General features: G+C 41.2%; 1 protein-coding gene across 1 annotated transcript in view; it reads left to right on the top strand.

Moving 5' to 3' along the window:
* LOC124796171 (atrial natriuretic peptide receptor 1-like) overlaps positions 1 to 25,067 on the top strand; it is a 316,630-nt gene that overhangs the window by 93,913 nt on the left and 197,650 nt on the right. Inside the window, exons 4-5 of the mRNA XM_047260262.1 lie at positions 5,978 to 6,136; positions 15,591 to 15,759. Coding sequence (XP_047116218.1) covers positions 5,978 to 6,136; positions 15,591 to 15,759 — 328 coding nt within the window. The remainder of the gene's footprint in view (positions 1 to 5,977; positions 6,137 to 15,590; positions 15,760 to 25,067) is intronic.

Here is a 25,067-nt window from a genome sequence, read left to right as displayed (position 1 = left end):
CAATCAATGGGACAGTGATGCCTCCACAGCAGGTGATGTCAGGATCAAGGCAGAGGACCAAGGGGTGCACTGCAGTGTTGGGGGTGCACATGCAAACTGTTAGCTTCTGGCAGTTAACAGGTCTGTGCATCTGATCAAGGTGGCATGCCACCAGCCTGTTGGCCATACGGATGTCACACAGATGGTGCCCCAGTGGTGAACGACAGTAGCTGGTATCAACTTGGGCCAGTGACCAAACCCTCATGCCCACAATGATGATCCTGGAACAAAGCACCTGAACGAACCCTATCATGGCAGGTACGGTTCAGGCCATAGAAGATGGAGGAGCATGTGTGGCTGCTGTCCTTGAAACAACTCAGTTGGGTTCTGCTCCTCCATAGTTGTGAAGCAATAATTGCTTAGAAAATTGAGAAGAGCATCATCCGGCAAAGAATCCTCAACAAACTTCATTATTTGGGACTTGAGCAGATGCACTAGTCATTCTACCTCAACATTTTATTGAGGATGGAATGGTGCAGCCTTAACATCATGAATGCTGTGACGGAAACAAAACAATTGAAATGTGTGAGAAATGAACTGGAGCACATTATCAGAAACTAAGGTACAAGGCAACCCCTCAATAGAAACAACCCATAAAACCATACAAATTGTGATCTAAGTCAATGTTGATGCTCATTGGAGAATGTAAGGAAACCAGGAAAATGCATCCACAACCAAGAGCCAATGGGAATCCAAGAAAGTATGTCTATGTGAATGCGTTCCCATGGCTGGCATGGACTGGGCCAGAGGGACAGAGATGCCCTGGGAGCCACATGTTGTTGGGGACACTGCTCACAAGCTGCGACAGAATGGCCAGTGTCATTGTCATTCCCTGGCCGAAAAACATAAACAGTTTAGTGCATGAAATGCCCCAATGACACTGGTAGACAGGTCATAGAACCTCGAGCTGTAATGTGGTGAGAATTACTACTCTGGGAGAGAGGTCTTTCGTGGACAACAGCAAAACACCTTCATCAACAGAGAGGCAATACCCTAAGGAAAAATAGTTGTGCACATGGTCTGAAGCCTGACCCAATGGTTTGTCTGGTCAGCCCTGTTGAGCGAACCGAACCATTTGGCAGAGATCTGGGTCAGCAGCAACAGCAGCTGCTATGCACGAGCTCATAATTAGGAAACCTTTGACTGGAGCCTGGGTTTCAGTATCAAGATTGAAGTAAAGCAATTCTATATGATCAAAGTCAGGATCAGGACCCACAGGAAGACAGAAAGGTGCATACATTGGCATGTTTACGTGTGGACTGAAAATGTATTTCGTAATTAAGGTGAGACAAGAACAGTAGCCAGCATTGGAGGAGATGTGCTGCTTTGTCAGACAAGGAACTGTGAGGGTTAAACAAGGAAACTGAGGGCTTATGTTCAGTAATAAGGTGAAATGTAGAGTCATACAAAAAAATGCGAAATTTCTGGAGAGCATAGACAGTGGCACGAGCCTCTTTTTTCCATCTGAGAGTAACACTGCTGGGCCAAAGTGAGAGATTTCAAGGCAAAAGTAACAGGTTGTTCAAGCCATTGGCATACTAGGGTGAGGACCACTCTGAGACCATACTGTGAGGCATCAGTCGCCAAAACTATGTTCAGTGCCAGAGGGGTGAGGCATAGACATCACAGCAGAGATGTGGTCTGACAGAGGGCGAACTACATCCTGAGATTTGTTGAACTCCAAATAGACAATAGGAGGTTGGAAACACTGAGACTTTGTGAGGTTACACTGTAAGCCTGCAGATTGTAAGACAGAGAACAGAATATGTACATTTTGCAAGTGATTGGCCATGGAGGAGCCTGTAAGAACAGTATCATCTAGATAATTAATGCAGCCCGCGACAGGCACAGTCTGTTGCTCTAATAATCGTTGGAAAATAGCTGGGGCACTAGCCACACTAAAAGGAAGGTGCAAATATTGATAAAAACCATGAGGACTATCAAAACCAGAACTCACCAAGACTCTTCATCCACAGGAACGTGCAGATACACTTCAGACAAATCACTTTTAGAAAAGTACTGGCCGCCCAATAATTAATTTAGCCCACAGTTCCTCCTGGCATGGGAAAGGATACATATCCAGGATTGACTGTGCATTGACAGTAGTACTAAACTGCCACAGAGGCAAAGTTTCCCTGACAGTTTCTGAACTACAACTAGCAGAGATGACTATTCACTAGCCATAACAGATTGCACCATCCCTAGAGATTGGAACTTGTTGCTTTCACATGATCTTTTAGGATGACAGGAATAGGAAATGCATGGCAAAAACAAGGCCGAGTCATGAATTTCAAGAAATTTGAGCAGAAAAATTAATAGCACACCCCATACCTTCTAAAAATAAGTCTGAAAATTCCAAACTCAGTATTTCCATCTGAGAATACAGTACCTGATCGGACACAAGGTGAATGGTGTCAGTGATAGAAAATCCAAATGCCTGGAATGCATCTATCCCAAACAAGTTCTCAACACCAGCATCAGCAACCACCAAAAATGTAATGGGATGAACCTCTGACTTCTAAGAGGCAGATGCTGTAAACTGTCTCAACAGTGCAATGCTCTGTTTGTTATAACTGAACATCTTGCACATCACTAGTGTCATCGATGGTGAGCCTAAACTCACATAGGTTTGAGAATTCAAAAATGCCACTGCAGCATCTGTGTCAACCTGCAGCCTCATCACTTGGCAAGAAACACTTAAGTCTACAAACAACTTGGAAGAAGTCACAAGAATTGGTATCAAACAGTTTGTGTCCATGTCCTTATCTTGAAACTGTTGGTGAACAACACACAGAAGTGATGTGGCCTTTCTGCCAGTGCTTAGGGCATGCTGAAAGTTCATGCTGGACAAAACAGAAATGACAAGTTGGAAAAAGAGAAAGCTGACACTGCCACTGTCATGGTTGTGGTTGCAGCTGCTTTACCTGGCCTTGGTCAGCTTGGCACTGGGCTTGCATGTTTACCGCCGTCACTGCCACTTCCTTGTACAAGCTGCCTGTCGTCCTAGAGTAGGCATACTGTGTGACACTACTGCCACATCACTCCAAGCTTCAGTTTGGTTACTGCAATCCAAGTAACTTCAAAAGATTGTGCTATTTGCAAAGCTTCAGCCAGTGGAGGGTTTTCACAGAGTAAAACCTTCCGGCACACTTCCTTGTCAGTAGATAAGCAGAGAACTGTGTCATCACCATAGACTCTGTTTAATAATCATTACGGGCCTCGTAACAACCTGACATTTATGGCCTGGTCTGAAGTTTGGCTCCCCAGACCCTGTATGACTGGTTTGGTTTCTTGCAGCAATTTGCCTCAGCCACTATGATGCATTCATTTGCTATAGCAATTGACCAATAAACTGTGCATGTGATAAAAAGTAACAGCTGCTGGTTCTTGTAAAGGGGCAAGTTGACACAGTAAGTGATTTGCCTTAGGCAGAATCCACGAGAGAAAGAAGGCTTTGCACAGATTTGAGGCTGTAATACTGAAATATAAAAAACTGCTGTCTGAGTTTTTGTCTCCTAAGTGCCCCAATCCTTGGGTGAATCACTGTATGGAGGGGATGTGGGTGGAGGGACTGATGGAACAGTACCTTTTCTGTTAGTGGAGCCCGACATGGTGGCCACAGCCAAAGTAAGCCATTCAGGGCCAATAGCATGGTGTCCATAATGAATAAACCTGATGAAACTGCATGTAAAGGTTGCACTCATGGAAACTTTTCCAAACTCATTTCCAGAGTTGTTGCAATTACATAGTACACAAGATTGGTCAAAAATAATCCAAATATGGCTTTATTCATGAAGCACTCAACTACAACGGAAAACAGACTTCCATGAATCCACACATAACACGACACAGTACACTGAAGTGAATGGCACACTGGAAAGACACACAAGAGGTTCCAATTAGTGCTGCTCCATGCATATATATGTTTGAGTCTCCAGTAGACAGGGCAGTGGAGACGTCGCCACACACATCCACCCACAGGTGGCCTCCAGCAGCCGGACCGTACTGATACAGTTGGTGGCTCATGCAAATGCACATTCATAGTGACACCACACATGGTGCATATGCACAAGATTCTGGATATAACATGGAGACAGGATTAAACTAATTGCAAGATATACAGAGGCATTTAAGCATCCATCGTTCCTGGGCTCCATACATAACTGGACTAGGAAGGCACCATAACATCTGACACAATGAGAAGTACCACTTGCCATGCACTTCACTGTGGTTGGTGGAGCCTGGATGTTGATATAGAAAGAGGAACAAGAATCACAAACAGATGAGACAAATTGGGCTACAACAGTGCACAAAAGGAACCGTAGGATACCTGTAATTCAGTGACAACAAGTCATTACTAGGCTAAATAACATTTCATTCCTCTACATAAGCTGTTACTTTTAATTATCATATGCAGTAGAATGTGAACATTATCATTTTAGGATACAATGTTTAGTATAGTCTGCAATGATATGAAAGATGCTGTAATTTGCCTAGTGTTGATACAGGGCTATTCAGAAAGAAGGAACAGATTTCTAACATTTATTGCTTGCAAACTGTGAAGATGATTCTGGAAAGAAAGAAGTTCAAATGTTTATGCATTCAGTGTGATAACCATGTGTTACATGACAGATATCAAGACAGTGGCTATTTCCTGCCACACATGAAGCAACTGGGTTTTCAATATAGAATTCACATTTTCACATTGTGATGTCACAAACTTTCAAGGAAGTCTGTCATAGGGGGGATAAAAATGTGGTCCTTTACATAACATCAAAGATAAAAGTCACAAGGTGTCAGGTCTGGTCACCTGGAGGGCACCAGTGACAAAGTTCATCTTCTGCTCCTCCTCTTCCAACCCGACATCCTGGAATGGTGTCATTAAGATATCGTCTGACATACTTAGTGAAATTCTGTGAACATGTCTGACATTACCTGAATGAAACCATTTTGGGACATTGGATTGGAAGTGCAGGAGCAGAAGATTAACTTCATCACTGGTGTCCTCCCATGTCTCCAGACCTCACACCTTGTGACTTTTATCTGTGGAGTTATATTTATTTATTTGAATGTTAGGATTTTTTATGTTACTGAATGTTGATCCGCTCCACAGATTTCTCAAATATTTTTTCATAAAATCTTCTGCCTGTGTTAAGTAACGTACATTGTTTATACCAAATACAGTTTTAAATGATGAGGCAATAAACAATAATGGCAAATATGACCCACAGTTTAGAAAATGTGCCACAATAAAACAACAGTTTCTATTTGACATGTTCTCAATTATGTGATATTAAAATTATGATATTGTCTTTTTGAAACAGTATTTGGGTATTCATAGCACAGATTTTGGTGCAGTAGAAGGCAATGTGGTATCTCCTTTTTATGACTGTGTAGCCTATACCAACTACAAAGCACTTACAGTTTTAAATGATGAGGCAATAAACAATAATGGCAAATATGACCCACAGTTTAGAAAATGTGCCACAATAAAACAACAGTTTCTATTTGACATGTTCTCAATTATGTGATATTAAAATTATGATATTGTCTTTTTGAAACAGTATTTGGGTATTCATAGCACAGATTTTGGTGCAGTAGAAGGCAATGTGGTATCTCCTTTTTATGACTGTGTAGCCTATACCAACTACAAAGCACTTAATTTCATAGCTTTACAAAATAGTTGTACAAGTAAAGTCTAATTACATGAATCAGAGCAACTAACTAATAATACTTCTCTTTTCATGTGTGTGTGTGGGGGGGGGGGGGGGGTTGTTTTGGCTAAACAGATATTACATTTTTGCCATACTCAGAGTAAAAGCTTCATTATAAAACTACAAAAAATGAAGTTACACTTGTGGAATGTAATTTCTTGCTGGGTAAAATTTTTCTTTCTTAGTCACCATATGAATAAATTTCTGCCCTGATAAATTTACAGAACTCCTCTGGATTGCACCTGAGCTTCTGCCACAAACTACTGTTCCTGGAAACCCTGCAACACAAAAGGGAGATGTCTACAGTTTTGGAATCATACTGGAAGAAATAATCCTCAGAGCTGGCCCTTTTGAAGCTGCTAAACAATTTCTCACACCACCTGGTAAGGTTAAAGCAAAGTTATCTACAAATATAGTCATAATGGAGATGTAGAACCAAAAACCATCTTTCACCATGATTTTAACTTTTATACAAAAGGGAACTGTAGCTCTACTACTAACAAGTCAAGAAATAGAAAGAAAGAACAACAAATGTTGAGTCTCTGTCTTTCACAGATCTTAAGCTATTCTTTCGCCCAGCTGAAAGGTAATATCGAAAACATGAGGAGATTCCAGATTCTGGAACAGTTGAAATGCAAAGTACAACAAAGGAGCAGAAATAACAAACTGACAAGTGCAATTCACACAGTAACATCCTGGCAATATGCTGATCAGAACCAACAATAGATTATGGTGGTAAAAGCAGTCTTTATTTAATCCTTGGATAATTTTACAAAATAACAACTGCAACTGGAAATCATGTGTATGCGTTGGCGCACGCATGCTCTTGCGTGTGTGTGTGTGTGTGTGTGTGTGTGTGAGAGAGAGAGAGAGAGAGAGAGAGATTTATTTTTGACGAGGGCCTTACTGGCCAAAAGCTTTATTTGTGACAGTTTTTTTGTTGGGCCTATCTGCAACTCAGCATCTCCGCTATATGGTGAGTGGCAACTTTCCTTTTCATAATATTGCTACATTCCATCCTGGATTTTCCACAGAAATATGTTATCATATTATAAACACAATTCCAGTAAGTTACATTAAAATATTGTTGTGTTTTGCTCTCAAGCGTGTACACATATAAATATAAGTATCATCCTCTACCTCCCTACCCACTGACCAACCAACACCACTTCAATGATTTCCTATGTAAGGCTTGTTTCAGCAGTTTGTTGGATACCTTAAACTAACATGAATAAGGAAAATAAACAGCAACAGGAACAGTGTCACAAACAGAATCAATTGATGGAAGGTGCTCCATTTTGTCTGTATATATTCTTTAACTGAGGAATGTGCTCTTTTTTTGCATAATGACATTCTATAAATCTCCTTTTAAACTACACACAAGGGTTTTGGGTTAAATAATCGATGTCATTATTTTCTTGACATATTTGTCTTTTCTATGCTTTTTATTGTTTGAGGTAGTTTGTTGCACAAAATGAGCTCAGAATTTATGGCTTTTGCTTTTGGATAATTTAAGCTGTTTAATATTAAAAAGGCAGTGACCCTTACTTAATGTATTGTGCATTTAAAAAACGTGTGCTGTTACTTTTGCATTATATATATTTTTATGTAGGTACAGTATGGGCACAGTGATGTTATTTAGTTCTCCATATTTATTTCAGCAAAAATGTTTTGGGTTCAGGTCACTGGGCATGTGACAACCTCCTCTCGTAGCAATATTATGGTCAGAAACATCACCTATCCCATCAAAGGCAGGACTACCTGTGATCTACAATCTAAGCTGAAACCACTGTCTGCATTCTATGTGGGCATAACAACCAACAAGCTGTCTGTCCACATGAATGGCCACCAACAATCCATGGCCAAGAAACAACACTCCTCCCCCCCCCTTTCACTCCCACTGCCCTGCCTTCCATCTAACCACCCGACTGCACATAGCTGCCCTACCCTCTCTCCACCTACATCGTCTCTGCTTGCTCCCCAGCAGCACTGCTCTGTCCACCATCCCTACTCTACTATCCCTCCCCCTCACCTCCCCAGCCTATTCCTCACCTCCACCCAGTCACCACTCCCATCATGCACTGCTGTTGCTGCTCACAGTGTGGCTTCAGCTGCCATAGACTGCAGTCATGTCTGTGTGACTTGCGTTTGCATGAGTGAGTGTGTGTGTGTGTGTGTGTGTGTGTGTGTGTGTGTGTGTGTGTGTCACCTGTTTTCAGCAAAGGCCTTGTTGGCCAAAATATTATTTGTGATAGTCTTTTTGTTGTGCCTACCTGAGACTCAGCATCTCCGCTATATGCTGAGTAGCAACTTTCCTTTTCATAGTATTGTTACGGTCCATCCTGGACTTTCCATTGTTTGAAACTTCCTCTTGTACTTTCACTAAGCTGTCCCTGGGCTCCATAATAGTAACAATAAGGCATTTGTCATCTACTACTGGAAAAAGACCACCTCCAGACTATTCCTTGTATTTCAGTTCTCTGTTACGCATTTTTTTTTTTTTTTTTTTTTTCTGCCTGTTTTATGTCATCCAACCACCTTCTATTAACACTCTTGACAGAAGCTAGAGTGTAATTTTACTAGCTGAGACTGTGCTTTTTCATAGTTGTTTTCTGAGTTGTGTGTAGATACTACTGCATTAGGCTTTATGTCAATCCATCACATTTGAAAAAGGGGTCTTTTTTTTATATGATACTGCTAATAAATGTAGAATTACTTCAGTGATGATTTTTATTTTTTTAAGTGAAAATATGTTTTTTGACAACAATTTTTTGTCTCTTTCTTTTCCTAAATGGAGATAGAATTAGAAGTTGTTGGTACTAAAAATAGAACTTTGGAAATGTAGTTTTTCACTGAAAACTACTTAATTGTATTTGCCTTAGTATGAAAAAGTTGAATGAATTTTGGAAAATGAAGTCAAACGTCACAGTCTTCACAATAATACCTGCTGTCTTTTCTTGCTACTTTCCCAAGTCTTGCCTTACTTTACTCTGCTCAAACCTTACATCTCCTCAGAGGCCATTTTGACATTTCTGTAGCAAGAACCAATTTAGGAAAACATTTTACACAGTCTCATTACATCTGAACTATTTTTAATTGAAGGTGATTCATCCTGACTGCCTTTGCTTATCAAGACTGCTGCCAATTAACTAATGAATGCATGAATATGTTTGCTGGGAGCCCTTGACTTTATATAAACTATGAATTTACAGTCATCATTGTCATGAAAACATGTAAAAATGCTTTCTTCCACCACAATACCGTCCTCTAAAAAGGGGCATAGCCCATTAGCTGGTCACTGCGCTTCACAGTTGCCTTTTTTTTTTATTGCAAGGCAGGTTTCTTTTTCTGTATCATTCCTAATTTTGTTCTGACATTCATACTGGATGCACTTATTTTATGTTTTGTCATCAAAATTAATATATTCCAAGCGTCTTCCCATTACACAAACAGCAAATGTTCTTATCTGTGAAACAAAGCTTCATGTTTCTTCCAGCTTCTGGGCAGTCTATATCTTTAGCTAGCCTTTTTCTATTTTTCAGTACAGTACTGTAAACCCATCTTCATTTTTCATGATAGTAGAAACATCATAGAGTACCTTTATACAGACAGCAGACAAGACAAACAATGCAGTACATTTACAAGGCTGAGAAATGGCCAACATAGGTACTGTGTCATTCATTGGTCAATATAGTTACTACATGACTCATCTTTCTTGAGTATAATGTGCATTATGTAAGAGCTTCTTTGTATCGAGCTACAATCAAAAAATTATCCCAACTTTCACACATACAGTGACGTAATGAAATAAATAGCTCGTCACTACGCTCCAATTAAATGAGACAGTAAATTGATAATGATAAAATTGTCAGGCAAATTCTGTATTAATGAAATCGAAGATAGCTAGATAGCTCAGGACTCTATTATGTTGTAAATAAAGTTGCATCTTGTAATAGATATTCTCGGACTTCTTATTCTATTTTCTGGCTCAGCAGTCATCAAATGGTTCAAATGGCTCTGAGCACTATGGGACTTAACAGCTGAGGTCATCAGTCCCCTAGAACTTAGAACTACTTAAACCTAACTAACCTAAGGACATCACACACATCCATGCCCGAGGCAGGATTCGAACCTGCGACCGTAGCGGTCGCGCGGTTCCAGACTGAAGTGCCCAGAACCACTGTGCCACCACGGCCGGCCAGCAGTCATCATGGTGACATAGAATAATAACAGTTAAACATTCACAGTCAACATCTTCAGGCTGTGATGAGGATGATATTGCAACAGCTGTGGTAGAACACATCTGGCTGGTGATATTAAGGAATATGTTGTCGAGTGGAAGCTGGTACCTCAGCCCTCTCTTATGATGAACAAGCAGGCAGGCAGCTCCAGACAAACAGAGATCCATATTTACAAGGAGCATACACCTGACACACTCATGTATGCAGTCATACCCAGCCAGTCCAAATCGATAGCAACACATTGTCCTGGCAGGTAATGCCCTGTCATTTGAGAACAAGAAACTGTTGGCTGCATTCCAGCACACACCCTTCCATGTGTGACATAGTGAAATCAGAGGACTTTTTCAAGCATAGTGCATCAGGGCTGACCAGGCCCTTGTGCCATAAGGAAGCAGCACATTCTATGTTAATATTCTACTCTGGAAGTCTTTTGGCAGCCAAGAATAAGCTAAAAGTTTACAGGTCACACTTCTACACCATTGTAAAGAGTGGCCAAGCTAGGAGGGTGGAATTTGGGATAGGTGGAGGATTTAAGGGTACATAAGAAGTCATACATAACATTCAAGTTGGTTTATTCAGAGGAGCACATGCCCCTCCCCCCTCTCCAATCCCCATAGAGGGAGTCATAATGGAACACTGAAATCTCTTGGAGGTCAACATTTGTGTGCAATGATGAGTTGACACCAGGATTCACTACAGGTAAACCTCTCATGATATTATTGGAGGAGCTGATTGGACACCTGTATAGCATCGCACCATCAGCATTGACCCCGCAGTGCCAGCACCTCCAGTATGGCACGTAGGGCCTCAATTCCCTGCCTTGGCTGGGTGGAAGGATTGAAAGGTATTGAGACTGATACAGGCTAGTTATTAATTATTAAACATTGGACACCATAAACCTATCTTTTAGTTGGTTTCTGTCAGTCTATCCATCCTTCTGTAAATAATTGAAGCTAGTATTTTGCCGTTACGATTTATTGTGTGGTAATATACAAGTAAGCATCTTCTTTCTTTGGTACTAGTATTATAACATTCTTCACAAGGTCTGTAGGTATTTTGCCTGTCTCATTTATCTTATCTTGCAAATTAGGTGGTCGTGGCTGATCCTCCAATGCATCTTAATAATTCTGAGTGAATGGCATCTGGTCCAGGTGCTATGATTCAGCTTAGGTCTTTTAGTTCTCTGTAAAAACCTCTTGCAGTTATCATATCTCCCATCCCGTCTTCATCCATTTTCATTTTGCCTTCTTAGATCTTAAAGTTCCTGTTCTCTACCTAACTTTTCTATAAATTTCAGCCATTCCTCCTCTGGGATCTTAATATGCACATACGTATACACATATACACTCCATATACACTCCTGGAAATGGAAAAAAGAACACATTGACACCGGTGTGTCAGACCCACCATACTTGCTCCGGACACTGCGAGAGGGCTGTACAAGCAATGATCACAAGCACGGCACAGCGGACACACCAGGAACCGCGGTGTGGGCCGTCGAATGGCGCTAGCTGCGCAGCATTTGTGCACCGCCGCCGTCAGTGTCAGCCAGTTTGCCGTGGCATACGGAGCTCCATCACAGTCTTTAACACTGGTAGCATGCCGCGACAGCGTGGACGTGAACCGTATGTGCAGTTGACGGACTTTGAGCGAGGGCGTATAGTGGGCATGCGGGAGGCCGGGTGGACGTACCGCCGAATTGCTCAACACGTGGGGCGTGAGGTCTCCACAGTACATCGATGTTGTCGCCAGTGGTCGGCGGAAGGTGCACGTGCCCGTCGACCTGGGACCGGACCGCAGCGACGCACGGATGCACGGCAAGACCGTAGGATCCTACGCAGTGCCGTAGGGGACCGCACCGCCACCTCCCAGCAAATTAGGGACACTGTTGCTCCTGGGATATCGGCGAGGACCATTCGCAACCTTCTCCATGAAGCTGGGCTACGGTCCCGCACACCGTTAGGCCGTCTTCCGCTCACGCCCCAACATCGTGCAGCCCGCCTCCAGTGGTGTCGCGACAGGCATGAATGGAGGGACGAATGGAGGCGTGTCGTCTTCAGCGATGAGAGTCGCTTCTGCCTTGGTGCCAATGATGGTCGTATGCGTGTTTGACGCCGTGCAGGTGAGCGCCACAATCAGGACTGCATACGACCGAGGCACACAGGGCCAACACCCGGCATCATGGTGTGGGGAGCGATCTCCTACACTGGCCGTACACCACTGGTGATCGTCGAGGGGACACTGAATAGTGCACGGTACATCCAAACCGTCATCGAACCCATCGTTCTACCATTCCTAGACCGGCAAGGGAACTTGCTGTTCCAACAGGACAATGCACGTCCGCATGTATCCCGTGCCACCCAACGTGCTCTAGAAGGTGTAAGTCAACTACCCTGGCCAGCAAGATCTCCGGATCTGTCCCCCATTGAGCATGTTTGGGACTGGATGAAGTGTCGTCTCACGCGGTCTGCACGTGCAGCACGAACGCTGGTCCAACTGAGGCGCCAGGTGGAAATGGCATGGCAAGCCGTTCCACAGGACTACATCCAGCATCTCTACGATCGTCTCCATGGGAGAATAGCAGCCTGCATTGCTGCGAAAGGTGGATATACACTGTACTAGTGCCGACATTGTGCATGCTCTGTTGCCTGTGTCTATGTGCCTGTGGTTCTGTCAGTGTGATCATGTGATGTATCTGACCCCAGGAATGTGTCAATAAAGTTTCCCCTTCCTGGGACAATGAATTCACGGTGTTCTTATTTCAATTTCCAGGAGTGTATTTCTCTAATTTTACTGTATATCACACTTATTTTTCCCATGCTTATGGACCTCTTTACATCTTTGCACTCCTCTAGCCATTTCTACTTTCCATTTTGCAATTTCCATCAATATAATTTCTTAGATATTTGCATTCCCATTTGTATGCCTCATTTACTGCTCTTTTATATTTTCTTCTGTTGTCAAATTAATATCTCATGTGTTATCCAACGATTCCATTGATCCTTACCCTTTGCCTATTTGAGCATATGTTGCCTTCATTATTGCATCTCTTAAAGCTTCCCATTTGGCTTCTATTGCATTCCTTTCCCTTGTTTCAGTTAGTCTTTGCCTAAACTTCTCTTTGAAACTGTCAACAGTCTTTTGTGATTTCCATTTACCCAGACCATATTCCCTACTTTTCTGCAACTTCTTCATTAACTTCTTCACTTTTAATCTTCAGTTCATAATAAATAATTTCCAAGAGGCCACATCTATTCCTGGAAATGTTATGTAGTTTAAAATCGGATTTCAAAATCCCATTCAGTGTGTCCAGCTCTTTTTCATCTATCCAACCCCCTTCCAAAGGTCTACCATGTGGTTTCCCCTATATTGGCCTTCCTTCAGTCCATGTTCTCCTACTATTTTTCCCCTCATTTTTCTATTATGGGATAAAAATCTCCCAGATCCTCCTCACAATTAAATTTTGGTTCAAATGGCTCAGATGGCTCTGAGCACTATGGGACTTAACTTCTGAGGTCATCAGTCACCTAGAACTTAGAACTAATTAAACCTAACTAACCTAAGGATATCACACACATCCATGCCCGAGGCAGGATTCGAACCTGCGACTGTAGCGGTCGCTCGGCTCCAGCCTGTAGCGCCTAGAACTGAACGGCCACTCTGGCTGGAAATAATTAAATTTTCATCTTCAACCACGTCTTTTAGGTAAATCACACTTTGGTTAATCTCTTCATCATCTGTGGGGATTTTAGGCTTTTATACTTGAACTAGTATTGTGGGTCATATATAGCTTGGGTACCTCTCACTATGATGATGATAGTAGCTTACCTACATTAAGTTACCTTGTTTATTATTAACCTACACATACATTTCAAACAATAGAAACTCCAGGTAGGATTATCAACAATGTCAGAAAAGATAGATTGCTACTTACCATAAAGAAGCCATGTCAAGTTGCAGACAGGCACAATTAAAACACATGTATTTCTTTCAGCCAAAGCCTTCATCAGTACTTGCTTATGGGCAAGTTGCACACACGACCACTAACTCCAGCATCCAGATGCTGGAGTTGGCGGTCATTTGTGCATAAGGTGTGCTTGCTTTTGGTGTGTGTGTGTGTGTTTTATACAATAATTAAATACACACATAAGAAAAGTTGCACACATGACCACTAACTCCAGCATCCAGATGCTGGAGTTGGCGGTCATGTGTGCATAAGGTGTGCTTGCTTTTGGTGTGTGTGTGTGTGTGTTTTATACAATAATTAAATACACACATAAGAAAAGAATCACAGTAAATAACTAGCGTATATAATATCAAAACATTTTCTTCATAACTTAGGTAAAACATATATTTTGATGATTAGTTTCTAAGAATTCTTCAGTTTTATAGAATTCATTGTTTTTTAGCCAGGTTTGCAATGTATTCTTATATTTATTTAGTGGTACTGTATGAGCTGAGAATGGTACCTTATTGAAAAATTTTATTCTTAAGTACTTATAGTTATTATGGACTACAGCAAGTCTTGTGGAAGGCAAGTCCAGCAGGTGACTGTTTCTTGTATTGTGTTCATGCACATCACATCTCATGTTCAATTTTTTCAGATTTTCTCTGGCATATATTAAACAGCTATATATGTACATGCTTGGCACTGTTATTACGCCAAGAGACTTAAAATAATTTCTTCAGGACTCTCTGGGTGCTAACCCTTCCATGCACCTGATTGCTTTCTTCTGCCATCTGAAAATACATTCAGCTCCTGGGGAGTTACCCCAAAGTAATATTCCATATTGCAGTTGGGAATGAAAAAAAGCATAGTATGAGTGGAGTAGCAATTGCTTGCTCACACTGTTTCTTAATTTATACAATAAGGAAAGTACTCATCCTAGTTTACTACATAGATAATTGGTCTGTCCTTCCCATGAGAGCTTGTGGTCTATGATTAGTCCAAGTAATTTCACTGTTTTGTTTTCATTTTTAGTTACTTTGAGATTAAATATTATTTCTTCTGTTTTTGTTTGATTTATCCACAGCTGGTTAGCCTGACACCAGTAAATAGCCATTTGCATCATTTCTCTATTTTTGTCCAGTACACTCTGTAAGTTCTCTCCTGTACTTATTAATGTCATACCTTCTTACACGATATGTGTGTGTGTCTTTACTGATGAGGGCTGTGGCTGAAATCAATGTGTGAGTATCTTTCAATCATGCCTGTCTGCAACTTGACATGTCTTCTTTACACCTACGTTTCCATTATTTGAGCTTGTGTTGGTGAAGCCTTACTCAGTTGACCACAGATCTTCTTCTTCCTGCTACCACACATCACTAATTCCAATTAAATCTAAGTTCAACCAGTCCAATCCTTGTTTCAAATTCTCTAACCTACTTATATAATTAGGGGGTCTAGGACTTTTTTCTCCGGCTGAAGTTGTTTCTCCTGATAAAAAACATGTGTTAAAAAGTTAATTTTTATAACACCTTATAGCTAAATCCGAACTGACAATATTCATGACATTTGTATTACATTCATGCCTAGAGATAAAACAAAGAAATATCTATAGGGAAGGCATTGGTCCTTACACTTTCCTTTTTTCAGAGATTGTGAGTCGAGTGGCGGCTAGAGAGGTCCCACCATTTCGTCCAGATGTTGGTGAGCAGGATTGTCCATCAGAACTATTGGATCTGATGCATCAGTCATGGTCTGACAATCCAGATGACAGACCTACATTCCAGTCTATACGACAAGTAATCCGCTCAATTCGCAAGTGAGTACTGGATTAACAATTAATTTCACCATCGTCTGAATATGGATGGAATTTTTGTTGTTGAATACTATTTCTTTGCCTCATAATATATAGATCTTCAATTAATGTGTTTACCATTCAGGATATACACCAAGGAGTTGCAGACTGCTTATTCAAAGACTCATGTGCCAGATTATTAGATATTTTGTGACTGAAATTGGACATCAATTCTAGTTGGATTTCAACCTTTGTACACTTTATTCTTCAGATTGACATCTCTCTAGTCACTGATTTTGTCATTAGTGATGCTTCATTTGTTGCATATCTCTTAAAGCCGATTTTTCGATACTGCATACCATCTCATCATAGAAAACTCACAAGGAAAAAGGTACAGGACTTCATAATCTACCATTACCCATAGTAACTGCTGGAGCTTAAAGTCATGTTAAACACAGCATCATAAAAGTTATTTAGCAGATTATACAATAGTTTTAATCCAAGACAAAAATTTCCAAATTGGTGATGATTTTGATTTGCAATTCATCAGAGTATGCTCTTCAACGAAGTATCACAATAGCCAGTTATCAGTATGTGTAAAAATTTTGAAAACACTTATAAGCAAATTGTCCATTGGTGAAGTATCTCACTAAATTTTTTACACTCATTGATACACAACACCTTCCCTCATCCCCTGTACACATAAACACACATGCTCACCCTTAAAATTCTGAATCCTGCCACTAAATGAAATGTGTTGCAAAAGAAAGTAAAATCATGGAGGAGGAGCAGGAGGAGGAGGAGGAGGAGGAGATTAGTGTTAAATGCCCCATCGTTGAAAAGGTCATTGAGAGATGAAGCACAAGGGAAGGATGGGGAAGGAAATCAGCCACACAGTTTCACAAGAACCATCCTGGCATTCCTGAAATGTTTTAGGGAAATCATGGGAAACCTAAACCAGGATTGCTGGATGCAGATTTGAACTATTGTCTTCCCGAATATGAGTCCAGTGCGCTAACAACTGTGCCACCCCACTTGGTAAGAAGTAAAATCATACCACAGCAAAAACTTAACACAATTACCAGATTAACACCATCAAGAAATAAAAAAGATATAATTCTCAGTGCAACTCATGACAGAACTATAACCATTTATTTCAATTAAAAATTAAAAGTTGGAAATTAAGGAAACAACTGGTTAAATGCCAAGTATATTTCTGTACAGTTGAAAGAAATGGGCACTGAAGATGAGAATGAGACAGAGTTGAAGTATTCAATATACAGGTGTGAGGGTGAAAGGAGAAAAAATATGGGAGGATATATGTCACCCCAACATACTATGAACCTTACCATTCATGGAATGGCTTGCATGCCACATCATACAGATAAATGTCATGTGACTAGGGCCTCCCGTCAGGTAGACCGTTCACTGGGTGCAAGTCTTTTGATTTGACAGCACTTTGGCAACTTGTGCGTCGATGGGGATGAAATGATGATGATTAGGACAACACAACACCCAGTTCCTGAGTGGAGAAAATCTCTGATCCATTTGGGAATCGCACCCGGGCCCTTAGGATTGACATTCCGTCGCACTGACCACTCAGCTGCCGGGGATGGACATCAATAAAGATAGCCATACTGCAGGTGAAACCACAGCAGAGGGGTCTCTGTTGAGAGGCCTGACAAACATGTGGTTCCTGGACAGAGGCAACAACCTTTTCAGTAGTTGCAAGGGCAACAATCCAGAAGATTGTGGGATCTGGCCTTATAATTCAACCAGAATGGCGTTGGCGTGCTGGTACTCGAACGGCAGAAAGCGAGGGAAAACTACTGCTATAATTTTTCCCAAGAACATGCAGATCTGCTGCATAATTAAATGATGATGGCATCCTCGTGGGTAAAATATTCCAGAGATAAAATAGTCTCCCATTCGGATCTCCAGGCAAGGACTACTCATAAGGATATTGTCAAGAGGGAAAACCAAACTGGTGTTCTATGAATCAGAGCATGGAATGTTAGATCCCTTAATTGGACTTTTAGGTTAGAGATTTTGAAAAGGGGATCAGATGGGTTGAAGTTAAATATAGTGAGAACTAGTAAAAATCAGCAGCAGGAGGAACAGGGCTTCTGGTCAGGTGAATACAGGCCATAAATGAATGAAATAAAATAAATCAAATAGGGGTAGTGCAAGAGCAGGTTTAGTAATGAATAAGAAAACTGGAAGGTGGGTAAGTTACTATGAACAGCATAGTGAACACATTATTGTAGCCAAGACACAAAGCCAACACCCACCACAGTAGTACAAGTTTTTATGCCAACTAGCTCTGCAAGTGATGAAGAAATTGAAGAAATTCATGATGAGAGAAAATAAGTTATCCAGATAGTTAAGAGAGACAAAAATATAATTATGATGAGGAACTGGAATTCAGTGACAGGAAAAGGGAAAGAAGGAAAAGTTATAGGTGACTGTGTGGACCGGGGGAAATGATTGAAAGAGAAAGCTGCCTGGTAGACATTTCCACAGAGCATAATTTAATCATTGCTGATATTTGGCTTAAGAATCATGAAAGAAGGTTATATTTGTGTAAGAGACCTGGAGACACTATGTTTTCAGCTTGATTATATAATGGTAAGACAGACATTTCAAAACCAGCTTTTAAATTGTAAGACATTTCCAGTGACAGATGTGGACTCTGACCACAATTGATTGGTTATTAACCATAAATTAAAAGTGAAGGAAGTTGCAAAAAGGTACGAAATTAAGGATATGGGACCTGGATAAGTTGAAAGAATGAGTGGTTAATGAGAGCATTATGCAGCAGTTGGTCAGAACACAGGAAAGGTATACAGTAGAAGACTAATGGGTAGAGGTGAAATATTGAAGCCAACAGAAAACCAAATAGATAAAAAGACAAGACCTAGTAGAAATTGTTGGATAACACAAGAGATATTTAATTGATGAAAGGAGAAAATATAAAAATGCAGTACATGAAGTGAGTGAAAGGAAATACAAGTACCTAAAAAATTAGATTGAAAGGAAGTGCAAAATGGCTAATCAGGAAAGCCGGGAGGATAAGTTTAAGGATTTAGAAGCATACATCACCAGGGGAAAAAGATAAATACTGCCTAAAGGAAAATTTAAGAGACCTTTGGAGAAAAGGGAAGCAGTTCTGTGATTGTCACCAGCTCAAATGGAAAACCCATCCTAAGCAAAAAAGGGAAAGTTGAAAGGTGGAAGGAGTATGTAGAGGGTCTATACGACGGAAATGTACTTAAGGGCATGGGTGGGGGTGGGGTGGGTGGGGGGAGGAAGGGCAGTTACCAATGGCCCCACTGTGCCCAGCCTCACACCAAGTGGAGAACAAGGTGTGTGTCCTCAACCTTTTCAGCAGCAGCCCCCTGGATGGCTTCGGTCACAGGAGCCTCCATTCTGCAGGTCCTCAGACATATCTACATCTACATAGATACTCCGCAATCCACCATACAGCACATGGCAGAGAGTACCCTGTGCCACTACTTCCTTTCCTGTTCTGCTCGCAAATAGAGCAACAGAAAAATACTGTCTGTATGCATCTGTGTGAGCCCTATTTCTCATACCGTATTTTTGTTTGCCTTATGCACAATGTATGTTAGCAGCAGTAGAATTGTTTGGCAATCAGCTTCAAATACTGGTTCACTAAATTTTCTCAATATGTTTCTTGAAAAAAACATTGCTTACCTTCCAGGGATTCCTATTTGAGTTCCCAAAGCATCTCCATAACACATGTTGATTGACCCTACTGTTAACAAATCTGGTAGCTTCCCTTTGAATTGCTGCAATGTCTTCCTCCAAATTGACCTGGTACGGATCCCAAACACTCGAGTAGTACTTAAGAACAGGTCACACTAGCATCCTATATGAAGTCTCCTTTACAGGTGAACCACGTTTCTCAAAATTCTCCCAATAAATAAAAGTTGACCATTCACCTATCCTACCATAGTTCTCACATGCTTGTTCCATCTGAAATCATTTTGCAATGTTACACCCAGAGATTTAAATGATGTGACTGTGTCAAGCAGGACACTAGTAATACTGTATCCTAACATTATGGGTTTGATCTTCCTACTCATCCACATCAACTTATGTTTTTCCACATTTTAGGACTAGCTGCCATCATTACACAGACTGGAAAGTTCATCTAACTCATCTCGAATCTTCCTACAGTCACTCAACTGTGACACCCTACCATACACCGCAGCATCATTTGCAAACAACCACAGCTTGCTGCCCTCCCTGTCCACTAATTCATTTATGTTTATAGAGAACAACAGTGGTCCTATCACTCTTCCCTGGGGTACTCCTGATGATACCACTTTCTCTGATGAACACTTGCCATTGAGGACAGCATACTGGGTTCTATTGTTTAAGAAGTCTACAAGCCGCTCACATAGCTGTGAACTTATTCTGTGAAGTTGTACCGTCAATAGCAACCTGCAATGGGGCACTGCATCAAATGCTTTCTGGAAATCTAGAAGTACGGAATTGGCCTGTTGCTCTTCATCCAAAGTTAACAGTATATTGTGAGAAAAGGGCAAGCTGAGTTTTGCATTTCTAAAACCATACAGATTTGTGGACATGAGCTTCTCAGTCTCAAGAAAGTTTATTATATTCGAATTAAGAATATGTTCAAGGATTCTGCAGCAAACAGAAAATAAGGATATTGGTATGTAATTTTGTGGGTCCATTCATTTACCATTCTTATATATTGGACTCACCTGCACTTTTTTTCAGTTGCTTGGGACTTTGGGCTGGGCAAAAGAATTACGTTAAATCCAAAGCTATTTACAGGGCCAAAGCTGTAGAGTACTCTTAGTAAAATCAAACTTCAATTCCATATCAACCTGATTTATTTGCTTTCAAACCCTTCAGCTATTTCTCTACACCATGAATGCTTGTTACTATGTAAACCATATGGGAGTTTATCCGTTGGTCAAATGATGATACTATTGTACTATTCACCTGTGTGAACATTATCTTGAATGTGAAACTTAAAACTTTGACCTCCATTTTGTTAATTTCAGCTACCACACCATACTGAACAGCAAATGACTGAATAGAGAGCTTAGACCCGATTATCGATTTTATGTAAGACCAGGATTTTCTCGTGTTCTCTGCCAGATCTTTTGCTAAGGTGTGACAGTGGTAGTTGTATGCTTCATGCATAGATCTTTTTACAGATGCAAGAATCTCTAATAACCTTTGCTTGTCACCATTTGTACATTTCCTTATATATTGGACTCACCTGCACTTTTTTCCAGTTGCTTGGGACTTTGGGCTGGGCAAGAGAATTATGATAAATCCAAAGCTATATGCAGGGCCAAAGCTGTAGAGTACTCTTAGTAAAATCAAACTTCAATTCCATATCAACCTGATTTTTTTGCTTTCAAACCCTTCAGCTATTTCTCTACACCATGAATGCTTGTTACTATGTAAACCATATGGGAGTTTATCCGTTGGTCAAATGATGATACTATTGTACTATTCACCTGTGTGAACATTATCTTGAATGTGAAACTTAAAACTTTGACCTCCATTTTGTTAATTTCAACTGCCACACCATACTGAACAACAAATGACTTAATAGAGAGCTTAGACCCGATTATCAATTTTATGTAAGACCAGAATTTTCTCGTGTTCTCTGCCAGATCTTTTGCTAATGTGTGACAGTGGTAGTTGTATGGTTCATGCATAGATCTTTTTACAGATGCAAGAATCTCTAATAACCTTTGCTTGTCACCATTTGTACATTCCCATTGGAACTAAGAGTGCAACAGCCTTTGCTTCCTCAGCATTCTCCAAATTTTGTTATTAAACCATGGTTGGTTGTTTCCATCTTTATCCACTTACTAGGCGTATAATTCTCCAAACCACAATTTACAATCTGCTTAAACTTTAAACTTCGTCCACAATTCCTCTACATTTATCTTACTGGAACTAAGTGATGCCAATTCTCATAAGACTGAAAGTGGCCCGGCCATCAGTGGCTGGACCAGGTGGGCAGTGGTGGGAATAGGGGTGAGATAGTTGACACTCGAGGTGACATCATAATGATGTCTGCACTCCAGGAAGGTAGCTGTCCCACTGCTGCACCTCTGAGGATGTTCCTGGCTGTGGTAACTTGATCTAAAGCATTGGTGTCCCCCAGGGTGGGGAAGCTAATGGCTAGGCTGGACCCTCCCCCTGTGGTTGCAATGGTCTGGCATTACTGACATTTGAATTACAGGGGGGAGGGGGGGGGGGGAGAAGGTTGGGGGAATGAACCTGAGGATGAACTCTTGTTACATCACAGGAGGGGAAAATAGGGCATGGGGAGAAACAGACTGGGGGTGCAGTTGCTGAACCATAGTTGGTTCTAGTGTTGGGCAATGCTTCAGTCTCTGGTATGAAGCATAAATGCCCATAGCCCCATTGCTCAAACTGGTGGCTGGGAGCCACTGACCTTGTCGGCCAAACCCCCGGTCCCACATCCATGTGCCAGACTTAAACTGTGGAGGGCAATCAGGGGCTGTATGTGGGTGGCAGTAAATGTAGGAGAGAACTAGGTTGATATCCATGAGAGAGCTGTGATATGCTGTTGTCACCAAATGGAATCGCCCAATGTCAGGGCATCTTGTGCACACAACTTGGATGAACTTCATCTGCTGCCTGAATGAACCTCTCTGCTTCTCCATTTCATTGGGAATGGAAAGGATGTGAACAGATTGCTTCACTCCATTCCTAGAGCAGAAATTATCATATGCCTCTGCCTAATATCTGTGGCAGCTCCTTAATGGCAAAAATCTTCAACAATGTTGTCACTGTGTATTCTCCCAACATTGTATGGTAGTTAACAATATATGGGTGCATGGTAAAAGTGTCAGTGATGATGAGCGATGTGGATATTCAGGAATAGACATGCAAAATGGCAATGCACTCATTCCCAATGTTTGGTGCATTCTGACCAAAGTGAAAAGTCTGACATGAGACAGACAGCTGTTGTGCACATTTAGTGCATTGACAGAGGAGGTTATCTATGTTTCAGTCGATGCCTGTCCAATAATAATGAGACTGGGCTTTGAACTTCATCTTGTAAGTGCCTCAGTGCCCCTGCTGAAGCAGCTGTAAGATCTGTTGTCATAAGGCAGGTGGGATGCTACATAGTGTGGTCTGCTGTTAAAAGGATCTCACCATCAACTAGAAGCAAATGGTGATGCAGCCTATAGTAATGCTGAAGAGGAGTAGATTGTTGCCTGTCCAATCACTCTGGCCACCCTCTTAAGATGAAATTGTGGTCCTCTTCAAGAACAGCATCTGTGTCTGTTGTGATGCGGATGCAGGATCCTGTAATGGGAAAATTGTCCACTGCTTGTTGCAACTTGTCATCCAGGCAGAAGCAAAGAATTTTCTGATCGAACATGCAGTCCAGCGCCATTGGTAGGCAGAAAGAGCATCTGCATTTGCGTGCTGTGATGTGCTTTTGAAGTGGATTTCATTGAGAGGAGCAATGCCCCGTGCTGGACACAATGAGCAGTACAATCTAGGACATGAACTGTTGGATTGAACAATTAGATCAACAGCTTGTGGTCCATTACAAGGCAGAACTTGGTGCTATTCCTGTGCTTCCTTTTCAATTTGGTAGTATTTCATATTTTTTTTTTTTTTTTTTTTTTTTTTTTTGAGTGAGTGAGCAAGTGAGGAGAGTCCCCATCGCTTGGGCCAGTGCATCCGTCACACCACTATTTGTTTCATGGATTGGAATATTGAAACAAAGGGCTGAGAGTAAAACTTTCTTGAGCTCCTGGAAAGCTGTTTTACATGTGGCCAACCACATGAAAACCATTCCCTTCTTACAGAACTGGTGTAACAGATGAGCTATCTGAGCAGCTGCTCATGAATTTTCTGTAATAGTTAATTTTACCCAGTAAGGTCTGAAGCGCTTGACGTTCATTGGACAAGGAATTGAAGCAATCGCTTTGATGTGTTTTTGCGTTTGTTATATATTTTTGTGAGAAAGGATGTGGGCTAAATACTCCAATGAAGGCTGAAAAATTTCACATTTGCTGAGATTGTGCTTTAATCCTGCCTCCTGCCAAATAAAAAAGAGTAACTTTAGGTTTTGCTAAATCCAGCTCAATGGATATTTCGTGTGACAGCACTGTGATCCAAATAGTTCCGTGTGTGTTGTGAAGCTGCTGTTCAGGAACCTCTGTAAAATTGCCGGAGTACAGGAGACCCCGAAAGCCAACCATTTATATTTGTACAAACCATATGATGCATTAATCACTAATATCTTTTTTGAATATTTTCTAATGCAAGCTGTAAGTATGTATCAGCGAGGTCTATATTGGAGAAGTAGTGCCAATCTATCCAAGTCGGCTTGAGCATTCACTATGACTTTGAAGTCCCTGCACAATCTGAGTTAGGCCGATTGTTCCTTTTTGACAACTAGGCAAGAAGCCCACACTTGATATAGTCCTGTGATGTGATATGGGAACAGATGCACAACTAAAAATGTGAGGTGACCCTGTCTTGGACATTTAGCACAATCTGCCCAGTAGAATGGATGGTTGTCTCTCACATGCTTCCAGAAACAGTCTGCACAGGACTGGTAAGGCTAGCACAACATGGGGTGGCTTGAGACCTCAGCTTCTGTGTAGAGGGATGCATGCACTGTTGTTTGTATACTGCCACGATGTCGCCACTGTCTGCTGAATCCTCCATGTGTTTGGGCTCACGGATTACTGTGGCAATGTCTGCCAAGAAATTTAAGTGGTGGCCTGTGGCTTGTGTGACTTAGTAGGACTGTGCTAAACGCAACACTTCATCTAACAAAGGGTCATCAAACAGTAAAACTTATAACTGGAACTCTTTATTGGCTGCTATATGGACAATCATGTCTCTGATCATGTCTTCCGCATAAAATTCTTTGGTGGTATAGCTTGCAACGGGAACTTAGCCCTTGGAATTCCATTGCCCACACTTGATAGGATTGAATCAGTTGCTTGTGACACTGGTAAAACTAGAGACAAGCAAAAATCATATGACAATGTTTTTGATAGTGAGGACCAACAGAGAACAAATTTTGTTGATAGTCAGTTTATCTGGTTGTGTCAAAGGGGCTAGCTTGCTCAACAACTAATAATTTTATGGTGGAATCCACGATAAGAAAAGGAACTTAGCAGCATCATCATCATTTACCTAAAATGCAGTCGCACTCTTTGTTTGTATGAGCCCCAGTCTTCTGATTTTTCCTTGTATGGCAGGAATGACAAAGGATTTACCATCAGCTGCTACAGTACTCTGGCCAGGAGGTC

The sequence above is a fragment of the Schistocerca piceifrons genome, chromosome 4, assembly GCF_021461385.2.
Source record: "Schistocerca piceifrons isolate TAMUIC-IGC-003096 chromosome 4, iqSchPice1.1, whole genome shotgun sequence".
Taxonomy (NCBI): domain Eukaryota; kingdom Metazoa; phylum Arthropoda; class Insecta; order Orthoptera; family Acrididae; genus Schistocerca; species Schistocerca piceifrons.
Note: the sequence above shows the minus strand (reverse complement) of the source record. Positions and strands in the feature narration are given on the sequence as shown.